Raw genomic sequence first — 22,622 nt, forward strand, 5'->3', positions numbered from 1 at the left:
CTCTTCTTCCCAGAACGAAGCACCGGCCTGTTGTCAGAAGCAGAACTAAATCCTGCCTGCCCAGCGCTTGCTATGAACAAAGCCTGCAAGTTTGGCTTCAGTGTTCTGAATGCAAAGAGAAAGCCATGAAGCACGGGCATTAATGACAACACGACCTGCCTGTGCACTGCAGGAACAGTCAGAACAGTAACGCATCTGTGGCATTCATCACTTAAATCCTGCTGGAAACATTCTTTGACACACATAATGGACCTTCAGTGTATCCCAAAATATTTCCCGAATCATCTATAACAAGGTGAACCTTCCTACTGTATTGTATTTATGTGCTGTCCTCTATATAAATACCAGCACCTGCTTGTTACAAAACAGGGAATATAGCAAAAGAAAGCAGTATAGGATGAAACAAATAGGTTTCTATGCTGTATTTACAGTAGCACTTCTGGGGAATGGAGGTATGCTTTAAGTGAGCAAAACATTCTAACTCAATGTTTTTAATGTTTAGAAAGTGAGAGAGCATAAATACGGCATTTATAAATACAAGGGCTGTAAGTAAATAAATCAAGGAATGTGATTTGCAAACAAACAGAATCCCAACATTCCTTCCGCTGCTAATCCATTTCCTGAGTTTGCTTGCTTGCGTGCAGATTCAAACGTTCTTTTATCTTAAAGAATAAAAATAAACTGAAGATTTTTCCTTTTCCAAAGGTAATTTAAGAGAACAGATCATGGGCTGCTGGCTAGTAATGCAAAATCAGCATTCTCTGCAGAGTTTGGGTCAGATTGCATTATTCACTGTACGTCTGGTGTCTGCAGTACAAATCTAGACCTACAGCATGAAAGATAATCACATCACAAAAGAGGCAATTATTTCTCCTCAGAACCAAAATGTAAGAGTAGCGGTGACTAAGAGTCATACAAGCCTTTTCTGAAACAAGTTTTTAGCAGCTAAAATAAACTTGCCATTCAGGAACGACATTTTTGTTGATCACTGAGTGCAGAACTGTTATTACTGTACATCAATTATTTCTACCTACTTCTAAAAGCATCATAAAGCCCTTCTCATCAAAGAAATCAAATGACAACTGTCTGGTAAGTCTTTCCCTAAGACAATGTTGACAGGGAGACATAGCAATTTCAGTCCTGAAAGGCTGAAATTTTAAGTTTGTTGGATGAAAATGTAAGAGGTATTAATGTGACAAAAAAATCATAGTAGAAACACAATGCATGAAGAACTGAACTTTCATTTTCTTGATGTGGTAGACAGAAGGCATGACCAAGTTTTACTATGACTTTGCCAGTCTGAGTCTATAATTATTCTTTACAATTTTAGACCACTTGGGCAACTGCACAGAACACGGTAAATTCCACAGGGAATGAAAGTAGCCATCACATATGCAGAGCTACAGGCTCATTATGTTACACAAGGTCTTGATTCAGAGTCCCAAAGTGGATTAGGAGGCCAAAAGTTGAAACTGCAAAACGCATGTAAAACAGCTCATATAACCTTTCCACACCTTCAAACACTGAAAAAAATCAGAACACAATGCTTTTATAGAATTTGACATATGCAATTCAGGTAAGAAAGAACTACAGGGACAGGTCTTTGCATATTTCCTAAGTGCATACTGTTACATCTAGAGGCCCAAACGTTTGGGTGCTTATTCGCCCAAGTGTCAATCCCAAGATAAACCAAAATCCAGTGGTATATGCAGTGTGTAACTGAGACGGATGGAAGTGTAAGATGCATGAATCATGAATCTTGACTCTTCTTTTTAGGATTGAAGGCATAAGTATCATCATGCTTATATCAGAGTTTAACCCCACTGAATGAGGTGGCAAGACAGATTGTTGTCTGGAAACAATCCATAGTTCTCTTTAGCTACAATAACTGGGTTAGTTCACCAGTTTAAGTAGATGGTCTGAGCTAGCCTCTCCAACTCTGTCTAGTCATGCAGCAGTGATGGGTGTATGGGGATTTCCAGCAAATATTAAGTAACAAGTAATTTGGGATCTTTCTTCTACATGTTTAGCTAGATGCAGAGAAGGACCCTTGTCCATGGCTATAGGAAACCATGATGGCAGTTAGCTATTCTAGTCCCACTCCCAGGGAAGAAAAAAAGAAAAGAATTCACTCTGAACTGACAATGTAGTCTCCTCAGTTCCACTTCAACTTTTCAACAATTTTTGGTTTAAAATTTAACAAGTTATCTGCAAGCGATATTCTGAAAAAGCACTTTAGTCTGGGAATCAGAGCACCCTCCCCTTCACACTGTGCTTCTCCAGCGACTGACCAGAACCAGCAGAGATGTGTGTTCAGCGGAGATTATGGTTTTTGTTAACTGGCCACGTTCAATATAAAGGAAGATAGCAGGACAAATAGATTAGCCTGGTTCAGTATATGCCGTGACAGCAGATGAAAAGAACGTTGCACAGGGAAAACGAGAAAACATGAAATAAATTACAGATACAAGATTAGTTCAGGCCTTTTGGTGATCACAAGACCCAGATTTTCTCTCTCCATGTAACACACCCCACATTGTCACCAATTCCAAGCCTATCTGCGGTCACTGCATTTCACATACGGGTGCATATAGGCATGACTGCTGTTACAGCCTGCAAGTTACAGTTACGATGCACTTCACGTAACAAGCCCTCAGTAAGCATTTTAATACCACCAAATATTAAGTTATAGCTCTTAGAAGAAACAAGACAGGCGTTACTTACAGAAATGGAGCACTGACTTGGAACAAGCAATTTGAAAATACGAGATACAAGGGTTTTGGCTGAGAAGTCACCTAAACATGAGTTCCCAATGGTGAAAAGGGTATGTGCATAATAATGCACGTAGTATTTCTTTCTGACTTCAAGGCTCTTATGGCCCACACACCCTTTGCCAACACTCACATTGCAAGAGGAATGTGAACAATCTTGAAAAGGTTCAGCGAAAAGGGACATGAGAGAACGCTTAAAGATTAGAAAGCACAAAGCTCTCAGTGGCTCAGCACATCCAGGCTTTTCAGAAGACAACTATGAGTTGCTTTAGCCTCATCCTATGTATTTCTATAGGAAAACAGAACAGAAACATCAGTCCAGTAGACAAAGTCTATACCTGCTATTAAAACTGGAAATTAGTTTGGAAATCTGTAGTAGAAGTAATGCAGTCTTGAGGGAGAAGGCAATTAAGGAATTTACCAGAGGAAGTAGTGGAGTTTCCACTGTGTGCTATTTAAAAATCAAGATTGGATGTTCTTTTCCAAAAAAGCCATATTCTTGTCTTAATCAGCTCATGAATATCCTCTGTGTCACACCAAATCTCAGACTACACAATCACAAGTCTTCCCTCTGGGCATATAATCTATTAATACATATTTCTGAATTAATGCAGGCTGAATAAACTGAAAAAGATATATATATAACAGTGGGAAAAAAACAAATGCTGGTGACTACACCAGTATCTTGTTCCTTAAATCTAACCAGTACTCAACAGGTTGTTGTACTGATAGGCAGTACAATTCAGGTCAGGAAGTGTAGACGATTATTACATGCAACTGTTCCTGAGAGACTGATAATGAGATCAGGAACTAAAAGTGCATGAGCCTCAGCTAGAAGAGACATGAATTAAAGGAACCCAGCTCTGCACCAGCATTCTGCAGGCAGAAGAACAGGGGGCAAATGGGGACAAACCAAGCCATTCTATTCCATGAGCTCAAAAAGAGTAACTGCCACAGTATTTAGTATGATGCTAAGCGAAATTTCCTGTTAAGACACAGATTACATAGCTTAGGGCAGTAAAACCAAATTTAAACCTGAGAGATTGAAATTGAACAAGCATAACTAATGTACATATTTTTCTCAGCAGAGGAGCCAAGAAGCATTCAGCTCTACCTTTTCTCTAACACAAAACCTGTTAGCATTCTCCCCTTTCCCTTAAGTTTTTCTTTTGTCTCACAGATGGACCACTTGTAGCTATCAGTTTTCAAGAACATATTCTGTATAGTCACAGTTACCAGACAATGTTGGTCCTACGGGTCAGAAAACTGTGTAAGACTGACATTCTTATGCCAAGGAAGAGAAAAGGAAGGAAAATGTGAGAAACAGATGCTCTCACACTGTTGTATCATTTGGTCCTATGTATGACACAGCACGTACTGATGAGTTCCATTTTCAATTGAGAAGGAGCTTAAAATATAAGGTCCTAAGGCACACCAGGAATATGGACACACAGACATGAGTGAAAAAGAAATACTGTTATTAAGGAATAATCCTTTTTCTTTGAAAGCTGAACAAAATTTACACTCCCAGGTGTATGAGCCTAGAAAAAAAGAGCTCCAGGAAAGGACAGTGGACAAAAAGCAGTGAGCACTGTGAGCTTAACAGTCCAACATATGATACTCGGTGAAAATACGACCAAATCTCATTGTTGTTATTCTGGAGCTCTCCTCTGCAAATGGACGAGACATTGCAGCAATTGAAGTATTAAAAAAACACATCTGCTATTATTACAGGGAGATAAAATGAGATTTCACACTTCTAGGGTTTTCAGTGAAACACAGCTTCTAGCGCAAAATACAGCGCATTTTTGTTTGTAGATATATTAAAATAAATCATCGAGACATTTGTTTACGAAAACGATTAAAGTCTACAAAGTCTATGACACCTTCAATTTCACATTACTTGTAATAGCTTCTGCATTTTCTAAAATTATTGTGATATCAAGACCATAAAAACTTTATTATACTACGAAAGTGTGCATAAATAACAGATGATCCATCTCATTCTAGATTGATACAATCTTGTTCATCAGAAAGACTTCAAATTGTTCAACTGAATTCTTTGATTATTTTCAGAAAAAGAACTTAACAGATTTATAGAAAAAGAATACTTAAGTTTAGAATTATGCACTATTACATTGATCAAAATAAATTTGCTCAAGCATATCAGGTATGGAAAACTCACCTTCCAGAAGTTATCCACTTTGCCATAAACGAGAGATTGATTTTGCCTTTTGATGTCGTTAATGTGTTTGATGTCACTGGAATTCAGATGCTGCTCTACCACAAATCCAAGGAAGCTGTTGTCTGGAGTGTGAGCTGTAAGAAATGGAGAATATTCAAAACATTTTAAAGCATTAATTAACATTACAACAGTATAAGCGTTGACAAAAATAAAAGTAGGTATAAGGAACACAATGTACAACACATACCTCTTTTCTTCACATTCACACAGATATATTTGCTTACTTTATTATTGAGAAGAGTTCTTACTAAGTCCTGCTGCATATGTCTACTGAAGTAAGCAGTTATTTTCTGGCTCATTTCCTGCAATGAAAGTCTGCAGCTGGACCCAGGCCAATGATAACGATTCTTTGTGTGTTCAGCTTTACTTTACTATTAGAGATAAGAGAGCCAGAAGGAATCTAGCTTGACAATCCCAGAGACGCAACACCAACACTTGGAAAAAACACTGGGTTTATGCTGGTTAACAAAGCTGTATGTTTCTCAATGTGATAAATTTTTGTGAATTTCCTGGGCTCATCTCTTATATTAGGAGAGCTAACACTCCATCCAGCTTGCTGCCTATTATGTATCTGTGTTAGGTATTAGCCTACGAAGTCACACCATGTAAATCAGAACAGAAATTTCACTGCCTAATTCACTACATATATCTATGTTAAAATATCGAAAAGTGACAACTGAAATGATCAAAACTGTTGTGTTAATTGCAAAGGTTATGGGATTTGGTCTTAATTTCCTATGTTTTTAGCCTCCATTGTTCTTTTTTCAGCACTGACATCCAGCGATACTAGGCACTGCTCTCGCTCTCCTCCTTTAAAGGCACAGAGCTGTAGGCTCATTACAGCTAAGTTGTTTGCTTGTTTGCTGAAAATGTGTTTAATTGCATGGATGGACTGCAGTGTTCACAGCTTCAGGTAAGAATTCATTCCTATTGTATAAAAATACTGCAATATATGGGGGTATTGCACCTATTTAAAAAGTGGCACAGCCTTGCATGTCTACACAGAACAACACTCTAATGGAAACCAGGATCTCCTCTGCAAGTCTCACCTTTCAAATTCTGTTAATTCAAGTTGACAACTTGTTAGTAAGTGCGCTTTGCCAAAGAAAAGGGGGAAAAAGGTGGAAAAAAGGAGGAAAAGATGGAGGAAAAAAAGACCCCAGACATACAACATACAATGCTAAACCCGTAGTCAAAGTTCTACAAAAAGAAATTCTATTGCTATTATGACACTTTACTTTTGATTCCTCAAACCCAGCAAATTGGAAAACACAACAGAACAGAAACTATACGCAGTACATGGTTCCCTTTATTGTTATATTTAATCTTTCAAATGACAATTATCCTTCTTTCACAGAAAAATGTCTCAGCAACCGTTAGGCACTCACTTAAACCCAAGGACTCCTTAACATTTAGCACAGTGAATGGCATGTTGCAAATATTCCTGAAAAGGGGCATTTTTCTATCCTTTTGTATTTTTGGATAAGAGACCGCATTAAAAAGAGAGGCAAGGCAGCACACACTTGAATTTAAACCTTTGTTGAAGTTTTAGAACTGGTGGAATTCAGGGCCTTAAATATCATTGACAGAAAGCACTCAGATTTTTAAGCAAGACCATGCAGTTTTAAGAAGTACCAATGCTGCTATTTTGCATAAAAGATTTTAAAAAGAACATAAAAAGGGAAAAAAAGTTCACGCCTCTGGAAAGCTCAAGCATTTGGTAATATGCCACAGGTTTGAATATGGCTTTCTTTTTGCTCAGTAATAATTTTTGCCCTTATAATCAGAGTTCTCAAAACATAATAGAGTCTGGGGATCTTGGGAAGGTGTCCAGGGTTCCAACCTGGTGTAAAAGTTTTACTGATTCATAACATGCACTTCCAATCATAACCCAATAAAGATGCTGCTCTCTCTGCAGCAGAGGACAAAATACAAAAATAAACTTTAGATATCCAAACATGCTGATTCTTCAGCACCTAGCACAAAAAGGAAAAATCCTTGAACAATCTATAGCACTGTAATCACTCATGCTTCAGAATGAGTTTGCTTGCAGTCTCTTCAGCACTTTCTCTGCAAAGCCAAACAGCAGTCATTGCTGGTATTAAAACCCAGAAATGGTTACCTACTGGAGTTTCAATACAGTCATACTCTTTGGAAAATTTATTATGAAGTGATCTGCTCCAAACAACAGAATGTAACATTAGTCTGTACTGCAACAGATAACATCTTCCTTATAGGGAAGATTTACTTTTTTCTGCCTTTCTTGGAGTGGGATTGAGGAGTAAACACAGCTGTACCACAAGTAGTCATGCAACTACTTTCCTCAAGTGCACCGTCACCCTTGGTGCTATCTTGAAGCAGGATCTCACAATCAAATTTCCTAATAGCTGTTCTACTTAAATACAGCACAATTGGGCCTTTGGCTCATTTTCCATGTATGACAAACCAAAAAATGTTAACAAGTCATGTGGACAGGGAACAAGCTCTGCTCACTGAAGTCCAGGCACCAACTCCGCAACCACTCCCAAGTCCTATTTCCCCGCCACGCCTTTGGTTGCTTGCTTCTGCATAACTGGGAATGGAAAAAACTTGCACAGTAAATGTTAACAGACAAAATGTGCCTCTTCAAAGGATTTTACAAGGCAACCGAATTCAAAAGCATGTAAGCTAGACAGCAGCATGCATACTTCTGCTGTGAAGAGCAGGAAAGTTTGCAAGATGTGACTATAGAGTCTGATTTGGAAAAAAAAAAAAAAAAAAGCATACGTCCCTGGTCTTGGCGTCAGGTAAGAATCACCAGCAAACTTCGGAGGTCAGGCTGGTCACTGCCCAGGACTTCCTTATGGACTTGAGCTGAGAAGCTCCTGCAAGTAACAGCGTGCACCTTCCTCTTTCCTAAGCGTCATATACCCTCAAGCTAGCTGGCAGTGGTGAATCTTTCTGCTTTTTTCAGAGATAAACTTAAAGTACTACAGCATGCAAAAGAATGATCCTTTGATTCTAGAACTGAGTTTCATAAAGTCAAAGACTAGCGCTAGAATAGGTCACTGCAATCATTTAACATGATAAAATTTACAGAGAATTCCTTTTCCTGGGGTGGTGGTGGGGAGTATGTAAAGATTCCTTAAATGTTTATAACAATACTGACATCTACTACTTGTTTTCCAATAGCTTTGTACTCTGCTGGGAAAAAAGTGAGAATCAGTTCCTCTCAGGATAAATGCTCACAACATAACAATAAGTTTGGTGAAAATTTGTGAGAAATCCACTCCAAAAATTGAGACAAAAATTTTTTGAAGGAAAGGCCAGCCATCACTTTCCACATAGGTATACCATGCCCTATCATTTTCCTTGCTATTGTGCTTTTTTTTTTTTTGTGTATGACAGTATGGTAGAGTATTTGCATAGTCTACACTTACGATTCTGCCCTTTTACATGCATTTTATTAAGTCATGAACTTGTTTTAAATAATACAAGAATTCTTCTCAATGACAGCATTCCTTTTTAAAACCCCAGCTTCTTTATAAAGCCAGGGATACTTACGGAACATCGTATAGAACTGCTGGGGGTTAAGGTTCCACTTTCCCCATGGTGTCTTGTGGCCTTTAGACTGAGCGTAATGGGCATGGTTAAACTCTGGTTCAGTTCCAAATGAATCCAGAACTCTTAGCATACACCTAAAAGAAAAAAATAAAGACTTACTGCAGGTACACAAGCATATATATATATATAAGCATGTGTACACAGTTATAATTAAGATGTGTTCTGTTTGTATTTGCAACTGTGAATGATTTATAAACTGAAGGCATATTTCAATTTCAAAGGCACTACAATCAGCAAGTTGAAGGACATTTCAGACATTCAAATAGAAACCCTGGAGCTTGGTTTTGGTTTCCTTGTTCTCAGAAAATGAATTCATGCTTCAACATCCAAGTACAGCTTATGGGAACACTGCTGCGGTCACCTACATTCCTGGGGCTCTGAAGTAGAATTTAGGCAGAAGAAGAGAGGATTCTTCATCTATTTCCTAATGTTCTTACCCACTACTACAAAACCAGTGCAACAGCCAAAGGCTACATACCAAGATCAGAGCAGAATAGAATTTTGTCTTTAGACAACTCTATTTAGTCTCCAGATTCTGACTTTTGGGTCAGTTAGACCTACTGGAGAAGCCCTGAAGACAGTTTAATTTGCACACTTGCAGTCAGACAGGCCATTTGTTTGTAAAACTGTTTGTTAGAGACATTTGAAAAAATAATACAAAAGTCAGATGTCTGCAACTAAGAGAAACCTTGGCATTGGATTACAAGGAGTCTGGAGAAGAGATTCACACTCAGTTCTTTATTGAAAAGTCTTATTAACTCCTTGAAAAACAAAAAACAAAAAACAAACCTACTTCAGTCATGAGTCGTGTTATTTTTAAAAAGAATCCACAGCACATGAAAGGCTGAAAAAACCCACCCTCAATATAAGATGGTGGATATTCTAGCATACAGGTTCAAGGATTTATGTTTCCAAAATGCAGCCTTGTAAAATTTTGATATGGCTTAGACAGGAACTTTATTTGTAGTGGTCACACTGACCGTTAGCTCTACTGCAAATGAATTGTGTTACTTGGCTCTAAAGCTGCTGACCCTTCTGTTCTTCAGCCCTCCACAAATAAAATCTGGGGAAAAGATTGATACAGGCTGTGCAGGGCCACGTGCCACATTGGGTTGTGATGTAAAGACATCAACTCTTATCACGACACACTTTGTCACTAAGAAAGAAACACAACCTCAGAGGTGGCACAGAATATCGGTAGCTGGTAAAAGTGCCTTTAAAAAATGCCTGTATTTCTCACTCTTCAAAAAGTTTCCCATGCCTCAAGCCCATACACATTCTCATCGGTAAAACATCAAGTTCTTGGCTTCAGCAGGTAACAGAACTTAGCTCCAAATATAGTTCAGCATTAAAAAGTGAAAAAACTTAGTCCCCAAACCACACTTACATACTTACATGTTACTCTTTTCACTGAAGTATTCATTAAATTGTGAAAAAGAAAAAAAAAAACAACAACAAAACCAAATAAAACAAAATGAAATGCCACCTTTGTATTTCAGAGTACAAAAGGGGCAAATTTACTTTGTTTTTAAATCTTCATAGAGATCTTTCAAGCAAAAAAAAAGAAAGTCAAAAGATACAACACATTGTGATTCACCAAACAACAAAGCTGACAGATCCGTTTCTGTGCAGTGTTTTATGTCAACTGTTCTCAATGAAAATATTTTACAACAGTAGCAATTATCTCTGCATCATACAAAATACTCTAGCAAGACCAAAACAACTTCTGCACTGATGAATCACTGAGTAATAAAAGCCCTCTTACTTCTTGGCAGGCCTTAAAACAGAATTCTTAGCAAATGTACAGCTTTTGGCCAGGTACAGGAATGCAGGGGAATAAGAAAATGGGTGAAAGCTACTGAAAACCTGCAGCACTACTGGAGTCTGTCAAATCATACGTTTAAGGAGCACTGCAGTGCATGCAAATGTCTCGATGTGCTTCATTTCCTCTCATTTTTCTGTATTCAGGTGTAAGGTATGTAAGCACCAATTATTTAGAGTGATATGGTGTCACTAAGTCCAACTTACACAGGGCTCTGAAGCAGAAGTACAGGAAATATGATGCAATGGAAAGTAAGTGAAGCAGTGAAGCAGGGAAAACGAAACCTGTGTTTATAGTATTAGGGCATGAAGAAAGTCAGGAAGACAGGAAGAGATCACAGCAGAAAGAACTGGTGTGAGACTGATTTGCCTATTCATTGACACAGTTGGTTGATTCACGAAATGTTAAATTAAAAATGAAACGGACCTATCTCCTTTTTAAAACGAGGAACTGAACTTTTTCTTTCTAATTTTACGAAGCTAACGGAACTACTGAAAACTAGCGATTATATGTGTATTTGTAACTCACTGAAGCTGGCAGTATTTAAAATAAACTATGTCTGAAATCTCTCTCACACCCAAAGAAGAGAAAACAAGGGGTACATCACCCCCATAGAACAGAGCGCTGTCCTTTGACACACTAGTGTGGCACCACTGAATATTTCACATTGAGTGTACCAGAAAGCACTCTTCCCATCTAAAAAAGATTTCCACAAACCATAGAACAGTTCTTCTAAAACAAGGATCGGTGGGTAGCAAATTGCCTATGGAAACAACCACATCGATGTTTTCTTTCTTCTGATATATTAGAAGTGACAAATGTTGTGTTTACAAAAAAAAGGACAAAAGTAACCCAGAATTATCACCATTTTTCAAGTTAGCGTTTTTCCATAAATATTGGGCATTTGCACAATCTGAACTGGGCTGCCCTGGTGGAAGTATTCATACATATTTATTCAGGTCATTCTCCCACCTGAGGTTATAGTTGTTCCCTCCTTGTACATCCTCTCTGTCTGGGTGAGCAGTGCTGTCCAGCAGCACCCATCACTGTCAGCAGCTAACACCTATGCCAGCAGGCACTGCTAAATGAAGGGCACGTGGCTGCAGACAGACAGCAGACATTTTCCTGGGAACAAGCCGGTCAAAACCCAAGCAGTTCTGGTGCAGAAGCTCTGTAGGTGCACTGAGCTCAGGCACAGCAACATGCCCGCACACATACACAGACTCCAGACTGCTTTGGCTCATGCCCAGCCAAGCTCACGTCTGCCTACAACAAGCTCTGCAGACGCACGTATTTTTTCAGGCCCCTCACTACTTAAATTCAAAATGTAAGAACTTAGTCAGAAAATATCCCTCCTAAAACAGACGTATTCTAGAAAACACGTAAACAGCGGGAATGTTGCTCATTTTTTGCAGGATACCTGTCATGTTCATTTGTTTCAAGAATAAAGCCAGTTAGATTTTAGGCATATGGGAATGAGTCATTGCTAGAGAGGCTGTAGAAAAATGAAAAAATACCAGATTCATCTGCGCTGTACAGAGGACGCGGGTGACAAGAAAAGCAATGAGCTGCACCCCTCAATCTATATTAAGCCACTAATTTTTATGTTGCTTCATCGCATGTGAACTGCCTTCAAATACCCAAACTTCAGAAGAGAAAAATGCAGCTTGTCCAGGCATTCTGCTTGACAATACGGTGCTCGGAACAAATGAAATTTGTTTTGATGTATTCCTGCTATTTGTAGCACAGTTATACCCCAGATAAAGCACATACTATCAGGAGTCACTGGTGCTACAGACCTCAGAAGTACAATGCAGTATTCCAGCTGCTGAGAAGCACTCACCTCTCACAGCAGGTCATTCTTGTGAGCTACCAGTCCTAGAAACCTGATTTGAGACAGCCAAAACTTTCCTCGGGGCTCAAGTTCACTCAAAGATTACATACTGCGCTCTTATGAAGAGCCTGTTCTGAAGGCACAGGTTAATTCTACTGCTCTACTTCAAAGTGAATAAACACATTTTATTTGTATTTGAGTCTGGTCTGCACACAAGACCAAGCTGACCAGCACACATCTGCTGAACTACATGGCGTAAAACAGGACACCTCTTTCAAGACAAAAAAAATCTTTCCTGCTGACATTAGATACTAATAAGTGAGGAAGAGAAGTTTGTGAAGAACAAGGCCTACGAGGCAGCTTTATAGGTGATAATGCTTTTGTTTTACTGGAATGCATTCAACAAGAATACGTAAATATGATCTTTTATACCAGGCTTACTCTCTTAACTTAAAAATATTATTATGACAAACTTTATGAGGTAACTCATGATGCTGAAAGAAAAAAGGTTGCAACAGGATCATTTAACAGGAGACAGCTTGCTTGAAACTAAGAATTAATTCTTCTTCTCTGATGGTCTCTGCTAGACTCTGGACCCTGTTTTCTACACTGACCTTGAAGAACAGTATCAAGTAACTACAGAGATCCCCAAAAAATGCAATGAAAACCTGAATTATAAGGAGTGATCCAAACCTCTGAATTTATTTATGTGGGGCAGGGGAGAGAAGGCAAATTGAAGCAAGCACAGTACATAAGATATTCTACAAGCTGGCAGAGAGAGGGAGGAAGTAATTTATTTTCTGAAACCATGGGGGATAAACAGGAACATGCAGTTTGCAAGATATCTAGCCAAGAAAGATACTATTAAACTTCTCTTTAAGGTATGAAATACTGTTGCTGTCTTTTGGAGTCTTCTCTAAGAGACTAGGCAAAAATCTCTCAAGAAAGATAAATACACCTGATCTGCAACAGTATACACCTGATGAGGTCCTGTTCAATCCCCAGATACACAATGCTGGCTGTGGAAGAGAACTAGTGATATTTTTTCTTCCTCAAAAGCACAGCTAAAAAACATCTCATACTGCCTAACGTATGTATTTACAGTGAAATTTAATTCTTCTCTCCTTAAACAAAAAAAAAGTCAGTCATTACTACAAATTAGGAATCAATGAAAAACAGATTGGCAGCTTAAGATTTAATGATTCATGAAACAAGCAAGAAAAACTGAAGAGCTGATCTAATAAACTCAATGTCATGCTGCATTTCCACCATCTTTGCTACAGAATATGCCAAGTAGAAATTTAAAACGCTTCTTCCCTTTTGGTTACAATTTCCTAAGCCTGGTTTTCTATCCTGACCACAATACCATATGTGATCGCCTAATGACAATTGCATCTGGCAGACAGACAGCCAACTCTAACTCAGTGGAAAATGGGATTAGCTTTATTAGCAGGCTCCTAAAAACCCAAGTATCTGTTTACTCCTCTACTTTAAAAAAGAGATTAAGAGTAATCCAATATGCGACGCTAATCACAGTACTTTTATTTAAAATTATGCTGAAAAGGTGCAATGTTCTAGCAAATCCTGAAGTAGGAAAAAACACAATTCTTCTGCCTTCAGAGAACCTTTCAATTTCTTCCCTCAGCTAGGATTTACTGGACTTTACAGATCATGAAATACAGCTAATTTGATCAGGTCTAAAAAAAATAAAGTCAGTGATTTAGATTTGGTTTTATTTCATGCTGATCTATATTAATGCAACATGTGTGAGGCTTGCTCATTTAAACATATTGACAAAAAGAAATCTGGTTCTAAAACTGCAGACAATAAGAAGGCCATTCCAAGTAATTTCTTGTGACAACCATCTTCCATCCTTAATGGAAAAATGCTTATAGATTACAGAAGCAACAGCAACTGCAGTTAACAGCAGATTTATTCTTTAGAATTACTAGTGAAGACAATTCTGCCCCCAGCATTTTTAGGGATGGGACAGAAAATATTACATTGTTGTTAAACAATAAAATTTAAATAGATAAATCCCCACAACCATCAATCCAGTATGGAGACAAACACAGACAAGCAAAACATGCATGTTCTGCTCCAACTCAACAGCAAAGTTCCATAATCTTTCAGCCCATCTATTAATTTACAAATAGATGGGAAGAACAAAACTTGAGAGAGGGAATGAAGAAAAGACAGACAAAGATGATGACTCAACAATATAATTCATTAAGATTAAAAATGCTTCGATCTACAACAAGTATTCCATACGTGCGTGGGGAGGGCCTTACATCTGGTATGCAATGAACAGGTAACAGTTGCTTTATTCTTAAGAATGAAGGACAACAGAGAACTGTATTTTTACTTTTAAATAAATTCCAATTCACGTAAGCGTACCCACTTTAGTATTTTTACATGTTATTCCACAAAAGCTCTTCAACAAAGCAGTTTAGAGGTCAAATAAATATTATACTCACTGGTAATGTACCCACGATGGACCAAGGGTTTTCTTAAACTGAGTGAGTCCCACAATATCAATGTAAATGAGTTCTACAACTTTATCTCCCTGGGTAGGACAGCCAGATCTGTTACCTACAACCTTCTTCATAATCCTAAATGGAAAAAGAAGGAACGTGGAAAAGTATTACTTTCAGATCAACCTTGAAATTCATGCTATATTACTTATACCAATAATTCACCTTTTCACAAAAGCCTTAGTTTTATCTCTTCCAAATCAGTAACCATGTAAAAACATTCAAATGCTAAAGATCCTCAGCATTTATTAAAGAGCTGCATATGCATCAGTAAAGAGCTAATTTCACTAAAAATCCCATCCACTTAAAAAAAATAATAATATGATCTGAATGTTTAAAAATAGTGTTCTGAAATGATTGGAAATAATTTCTTCTATTGGCAGCTTGATGGAATAAGAGCTCTCTACAAAATGATGTTGTCATGTTATAAAAAAAAATGAAAGCTACGGAAAAGGTGCATGTTCCCAACCTTAAAATAGCTGTATTATGCCTAATGCTGAACGTCTCATGCAAAGCAAGACAAAGATGAGTGAGGCAGCAATGTGACCTAACATAAGCAATTAACTACATCAAAAGTAATCTGTTTAAAGGATTAAAACCTCTATTTTAAAATCAGATACTGAGTGAAGAATAGTAAAAACTGAAGAAGAGGACACAGAATTAGGATAATCTGTAAAACTTCTTACTGCAGCTGGTTAAAGCACCTGGAATGTTAAAGAATAAGCTGCTTAGTCTGAATTTTACAGCATTCATTTATGAAGTCTCATGAGCCTGAAGCTACAATGAAAACACATTATCCTTTTACAGCACATATTTAGCTCATGAAAATAATCTTATTGTCTGTTTAGTGAATTATCACTTTCATTTTATGCTTCAAGAAATTATACACTTTGTTAATAGAAGCTTCAAGAGTTTACAATTTCCGATTTTTATTATTTTTTTTGTATTCCAGTTTCAAAATTGAAAGTAATCTCCTTACTCCTTGAGCTCTGCCAGAGAAGCTGAAATCCTGATGTCATGGCCCAGTAAGTAGAGAGATGTAATTAAATCACTCCACTGGACTAATTCACCAAGTGGGCCACCACTAAATGCATTCTCAGCAATCTTGAATCCAGATTCTTTCGTCAAAAGCCCCAGATGAACAAGAATCTGAAAAAAAAAGTTGTATGTTAGTTACCAACATTAAACATGTAACTAACATACTTCACAGCATTTTCTCTCTCTTAAATTCCCACTATGGACACACACAAAAACCCAACCAAACAATGAAGCCAAACACACAAGAACAACAATCAACAACAACAACAACCTAACACCTCCACCCTAATTGGAGACCCTGTAAATAATTTAATTCTGTAATAGATCTCTGGAACAGTAATTGCAAGAATGTTACTATATTCTTTTGCACTACGATATGCCAGCAGATCAGTTACAAAACGCTTAAATCAGTGTTATTCACAAAACAACATGTAATTCTGCACAGAAAGTAAGTTGTGGTTCACATTAATTTCTTTTGTTTGAATAACCACTTATATTCTCAAGTAGGATATTCTTGCTTATGCAACAGGACAGTTCGGTCCAGGAAGGGTATGTTCTTTTGGATGAGCCATTAAGGAACTTGGAAAGATTGCGTAAGAATGACAGGATGCTTTATCAACCTTTTTTCTGCACTGCCACTGGAGGAGAGTTTTCTCTAAAGTTCCTTGAAATCTGTGCTTGCCTTTCTAATGGAGCACAACAGCTGAGTTCAAACACTTCGCTACACATCTGGACTACTCTTTGAGTGTTGATACATATAGTGCCAAACATAAACCCCAAACACCAAAACCTTATCCTTCACTCTTTAAAAAAGAAGCAGCATTCATAAAAACATCTTGTTCTAATCTCTGCTCCCAGAAGAGAACTGGACACATTAAAATGAAATCACCATATGTTTGCAGACCTTAAAAAAGGTCTTAAAAAAGACCTTAAAGGACTTTTAAAAGCAAAGAATAAGCACTAGAGCATCCCATCAAAACTGCCTGTACAGGACAGTGCTGCTTTTGTTTATTTCTGAGTTTCTGTATTCTCAGATGTTACATTTCTTTAATAAAACAGGCTGCACTGCTGCTTGAAAGAAAAGCATTGCTCCTTGACAGAGAGTGAGCCTCCACAAGGACTGTGGTAAGTGACAAACATGAGAGCCACAATATGGAGCCCAGGTCTCCTGCAGGGACTGAGGATCGCAAGCACGAAGCAGAGCCACAGACAGGCAGCCTTCTGAGGGGACAGGAACACAACTCTGACTGTCGCTCAGGTTTGGCTCCAGTAAGCACAAGGCAGGAAGGGAAATTTCTGTGTTTAAGAGCTTCAGCTTTATCTTAACTAATTGAAGTAATTAAAAAAAAAATTCAAATAAAATAGACTTTTTGATTTCAAGAGTCTCACAGACTTTAACCTGGACTCACTACAAGTCAAAAGAGATCTGATTGAAAGTTGTGATCAACTTCAAGCCCACTCCAACCCAAACCAGAAAGATGCCACGTAAGATTTTAGTTGTGGACAAAGGAAATATACATCTGTTGTTTTCTACAACTATGTAAAACATTCCAGTGTAATCAGTCTGTGGTAAATTTATAGTTCATTTCTTTAAAACCTTCTGCATAACTTCTCTTTTATCCAAAATTAAAGATGTTAAAAAACTTATTCAAAGACTGACTTACTGGATGTATACAAACACAAATCCATTTTACAAATAATTCCAAACAACAAAAACTCATTGAAAAGAGACAAATGTACGAACATGAGCCTTTTACTCATATTTGGTATTCCTGCTCCAAAGTTACTTTTGGAAAATTTAGCTTAAGTAAGGCAAATGTTTGCAAGTGGCAAGTGCTAAAAAAATGTTTTAACTTACCTTCTTTCGTTTTCTCTTCTCCAAATTTTGCTTTTCTGCAAGTGATTTAATTGCTTCAATCCAGGTATCAGCCATTCGTCTGATGCGTAACATCATCCACCTGAATTCCTCATGCCGTGACATCATTTTGTAGAGAGGATCAAAGTTGATACGAATTTCAGCCTTCAATTAAGTCATTAAAACAAACAAAAAAACCAATGTTATTGTGTGTACCTTTCAGAAGTGATGAAACTACACAAACATGAATTGTTCTTTACATTATTTGGTGTAAAAAATAAAATAAAATAAAAGCAAACAAAAAAGGATAATGCTTCTTATGCTAAAGTCAAGATTTTACTTTGCAATTACCTTAGAAGAGGTTGTAGCAAGGTGGGAATTGGGCTCCTCCCATGTCCATTTAAATGGACATTTCTAAGCCATATAAATTATGGTTATTTTTGTTAGTAGTACTTATTAGCACTGGAGTATATTTGCAACGTTTCACCATGTATTTATTTCTGCAGTACAAGATTTAGTTTTGTTCATGTGTTTGCAAAGGAGGCTAAAAGTATCTCTAGGACACAATATAAATTCAGACAATTACACTGAGGATTCAGATATCATCATGAATCTTCAAAATACAAGGAAGGCTCTTACAATAACATTAAGGCAGAAACATTGCTACAGTATTCCTTTAAAAAGAAATATTCATTTGAAAGCCAGACTGATGCAAAACAATTGGTTTTACAAAGTATGACATTCTACACCAAAATTCTATAGGCGATGTTCATTTGCAGCCCAATAATTATCTTAAAATACCTAAGTGCTACATAATTAGGCTGTAACAGTTTAAAAACTCTACTGCATACTGAGTTATTTCTCAAGGAAAAAATCAAAACCTTACAAACCTGAAATTTACATAGGCCTCTTCTGTTACAGCATTGTTTTATATAAAGCCCAGATTTATGGGATAATAAAAATAGATAGTTTCACATATGGTCACTTAATACTGGGGAACAGTCTATAGCTTTGCAAATTTTCTCAGTATCTGTGTACAACGCTACATAAACTAGAACACTTGAATGTTTTTAGTGGAAATCTGCCACCAAGACTGCAGTATGACTTGAGAAAATATGTGACGAGCTACATATACACAGTCAAGGAAGCTGCCCTTCAGTTTTGAGGAGCTGAGGAATAACAATAGTAAATTCTAGTCTTACTAGCATTTATGTGGCACAGGCTTCCAGGGTCTTTTGAGTGAACAATTACTGAACACCCATGTTTTAATGTTTTTCTTACCACTGTTTTTTGATCGGTTTCTTCATTAGGATTTTTTGCTCTCCAAGGTAAACGAGGACACCAATTTTCAACCTGCAAAACAATCAAATTAAAACAAACAATTCTATTTTACTTTCAGCTCCTCTACCAAACTCTGACTGCCTTTATGTTCCACTTTCCTATGGTTTGAATACAACATCAGCTGATTAGTAAGTCACTGCATGGCAAAACCTGCCTTCTAAGAGAAGCTTAAGAAGACTTTTTGCAATTCAATTCTACTTTAACCTTGCAAATTTGCAACTAAAAGTAGCATTTAGATATTCATTCATGATAATGAATACATAACAGAAAACCCTTTCAAGTCAGAGGTCAGCTGCTAAATGCTTTTTCTGAGCAGGTCCTAAATTATTTTCAAAAAGCACTGAGTTTTCTGTGCTTCTAGACCTTACAAAATATGTATTCTATATATACACATTTCCCATCTGCCTAGGATATCTCTATAAAAAGACTGAGAAAAAACAAGGATCAAAAAACAAGGATCAGAATTCTACCTTGTAGAAATCTAGACAAAAAATTGAAAGAAAGATGACTTCACCAAAAAATCTTATTTGATAAGTAATAGGATTTTAACTTAGGTAACGGTATCCGCAAGTACTAGTAGCCATAATTGTGAGAGAAACAATCCATGCAAATACAGTACTACCACTGTCTACTAGAAAAACAACGGCTAGTAGGTAAGGAAGAAACAGCAAATGGACACAAGTCACTGAAACTGCCTGCGCTTTCCATAGGAATCTCACTTGTCCTGTGGAATCTGTACAACCCACATCAAATAATCAGCCCATTCAGTGTTGTGAAGGAATTTCACTGTTGGAAGCAAACCACGAAAGCACAACAGGAACAGAACTGTATTGCAAAAAGGGAGGGTCCCTCCAGTCACAGACCTGTAAGCCTGAAGCATTAGAGATTGATACCTTAAGACTGAATGATTGCCTAGAAAACCAACCACATGAAAAATAATAAATTAGCAAATATCACAACCTCATTAAAAAAAAGAAATGTATCGAGCGTAGTTTTCTTTGACAAATTATATAAAAGCCTTAATTTGAATGCTATGAATTCATCTACCCAACATACTTAATGCAATGTTTGAAAGCCACTACATGAACAACCTTGTTTGAAATACCTGATTATTCATTATCTCCAGCTCTGGAAGGATACTAGAAATTGTAGCAATTAACAGTCCTAACTTTAGCTGTGGAATCGCTACTAGAAAACAGTTGTATTAAAAACTGTACACAGTCTCAATTTCTCTCTTCTCCTGCCATGGCTTTGTCTGGGACAGAGTTAATTTTCTTCACAGAGGCTCACCCAGTGCTGTGTTTTGACTTTTTGATGAAAATAGCAGTGATAACACAGCGGTGTTTCAGCTACTGCAGAGCAGGGCTCACCCAGAGCCAAGGACTGCTCAGCTCCTGGGGCTGCCCTGCCAGCCAGGGGCTGGGAAGGGACACAGCCAGGACAGCTGGGCCAGGCTGCCCAAAGGGATGTCCCGCACCATGGGGCATCGTGCTGAACAATACAGTACCTTTGTGCTTTTAGTAATATTCCATTTTCCTTCTAATCTAAATCAAAATGCTGCATTTCAGCTCAGGGATGAACATTGCAGGAGTAGACTCAAGGATATATCACAACTGGTCTAGCATTCATTTTTTCCATATTGGCGTTTAGTCAATTCCTCTTTTCGTTCGAAAACAGTAACAAAAAAACAACTACAAAAAAAACATAACTTGGCTCACCAGAAGATTTTTAAACACATACTCTTCGAAGCATTCTGGTTGTCTTGTTATTTTCAGGAGTGGTAAATGCAGTAGGAAGAACGCAGAGGCATTCTCTTATAGAAAAAGGAAAGGATTTGCACATTTTGCTAAGCCAGTGGCTCACAAAGTGAGAGCTGTTAGATGTGGGATAATAATGAACAGGAGCACCCGGAAAGCAAAGTTGAAGACTAAAAATGTGATGTACAGGAGGAGGGGAAAGAAGATAATCACTGTATTAACTTAATCTACTGACTCGTGGGGAAGTGGGGTTGGAGAAGCAAAGCACAACTGACACACTCACCAAGCCAGGTGTAACCTAGCAGTGAATTTCAGGTAGTTTTGAGCAATAACCAGCAGAGGCACACATACCTCCAGGAAGAAAACATTATGACGACCAAAACAGCCAAAATGCTGTTGTGTTGATCAAAACAAAAGTGAATTTTGCAGGCAATTAACGAAAGAACTGGAATTACGATGTAGTGGTTCAAAGAGAAAGTGAAAGGAAAATCAGAAGGTGATCAGAGCCACGGCAGGGCTCAACACACACTGCAGCTTACTCAGAAGTTACTTTCAGAACACGGCGATACCATCACAGACACAGAATGAAGAAAGCAGCAGTGAAAAGCTATAGTAGAGAAGCCCACGCATGCTGTAATACCTGTGCTTATAAAAAGGTGCCTATCACACGAGAAATATCACACTTCTAACGAAGACGAGGTTTTCAGGGGGAACAGAGAGATTTCTCTGTTTCAGGTTCTTGCTTCCCCACTCAGTGCGAGCAACAGATGATCAATGATTTATGCTCTTCGGCAGCAGAGAGGGATTTCAGCCTAGGCAACTACACAAGTTATCTAAAACTTGAGAGGCTTTGTCAAGTTACTGGAAAGGGAAACAATAGCACTGACAGGCTTCGATTGCAGAATGTAACAGCCTGTTGATGTGATGTTACCTACACAAGAACTATCAGGCTGCTAAATTTTAATTGGAGCTTTCCTCAGGAAACACAACGATTGTATTTTCCTATGCATTTCAAGTAAAAAGCCTCCGGTTAGCCGTGGTTTTGGATGGCAGCAGCCTTCCAGTACCTGCAGGGGCCTCCAGGAAAGCTGGGGAGGGACTCTTTGTCAGGGATGTAGTGATGGGACAAAGGGTAATGACTTTGAATTGAAAGAGGGGAGATTTAGATCAAACATTAGGAAGATGTTCTTGAAGGTTGGTGGGGCACTGGCACAGGTTGCCCAGGGTTCACAGAGAATAGCACAAGGATTCCTCTCACTCAAAATGAAACCTCAAAGGGTTCAGTAATTTCCTTGGTTGCCTTGTGTGACCAAATACGGTCTGGAGCAGACAGTCACTGTGCTCAGCAGTTCTGCGCAAGCCCCACAGTTGCTCGTCTCAGGTTCAGCCCAGTAACCACTGCCAAGCCAACTTCTCCGAAAACAAAGGGAGGTGCTCTGAGCATCCTTCCGCATTTCAGTGACTATGAAATGATCTCTCAGAAATTGTGTTTTACCTCTTGGAGCAGCAACCTCCAACTATAAATGTGGATGAAAACCATTCAGATTGGTTTGAGTGAAGGCCTTTAATCTCCTTAGTCTTATAGCCAAGCACCACCAGCAATGCCTGCTCAGGGAAAAGACCTGATGCTTGGAGCTTCCTTCTCTCCCATTGCTCTCACGGTGCCCAGAAGAAGTTTTCCTATGGGACCCATCAGCTTTTGTTGAAGCTATGAGGGATGAGACAGCAACGTGCTGGGGAACATAAGGGGTTGAATTAAGGACTTGTGTTGCAAAACATCTTCTGGAAGCTGCTGCAGTGGGACATGAAAAAAAGTACTGCC

The 22,622-nt window shown here is 38.1% G+C and overlaps 1 protein-coding gene across 4 annotated transcripts in view; it reads right to left on the reverse strand.

The window, feature by feature from the left end:
• MGAT5 (alpha-1,6-mannosylglycoprotein 6-beta-N-acetylglucosaminyltransferase) overlaps positions 1 to 22,622 on the reverse strand; it is a 110,482-nt gene that overhangs the window by 18,225 nt on the left and 69,635 nt on the right. For all 4 annotated transcript variants that reach the window (XM_032190136.1, XM_032190137.1, XM_032190138.1 and 1 more), the window contains exons 6-11: positions 18,984 to 19,055; positions 17,706 to 17,867; positions 15,789 to 15,958; positions 14,753 to 14,887; positions 8,560 to 8,693; positions 4,957 to 5,090 (exon numbers count right to left, since the gene is read on the reverse strand). In XM_032190136.1, the coding sequence (XP_032046027.1) occupies positions 4,957 to 5,090; positions 8,560 to 8,693; positions 14,753 to 14,887; positions 15,789 to 15,958; positions 17,706 to 17,867; positions 18,984 to 19,055 (807 nt within the window). The remainder of the gene's footprint in view (positions 1 to 4,956; positions 5,091 to 8,559; positions 8,694 to 14,752; positions 14,888 to 15,788; positions 15,959 to 17,705; positions 17,868 to 18,983; positions 19,056 to 22,622) is intronic.

Source organism: Aythya fuligula, chromosome 6, assembly GCF_009819795.1.
Source record: "Aythya fuligula isolate bAytFul2 chromosome 6, bAytFul2.pri, whole genome shotgun sequence".
Lineage (NCBI taxonomy): Eukaryota > Metazoa > Chordata > Aves > Anseriformes > Anatidae > Aythya > Aythya fuligula.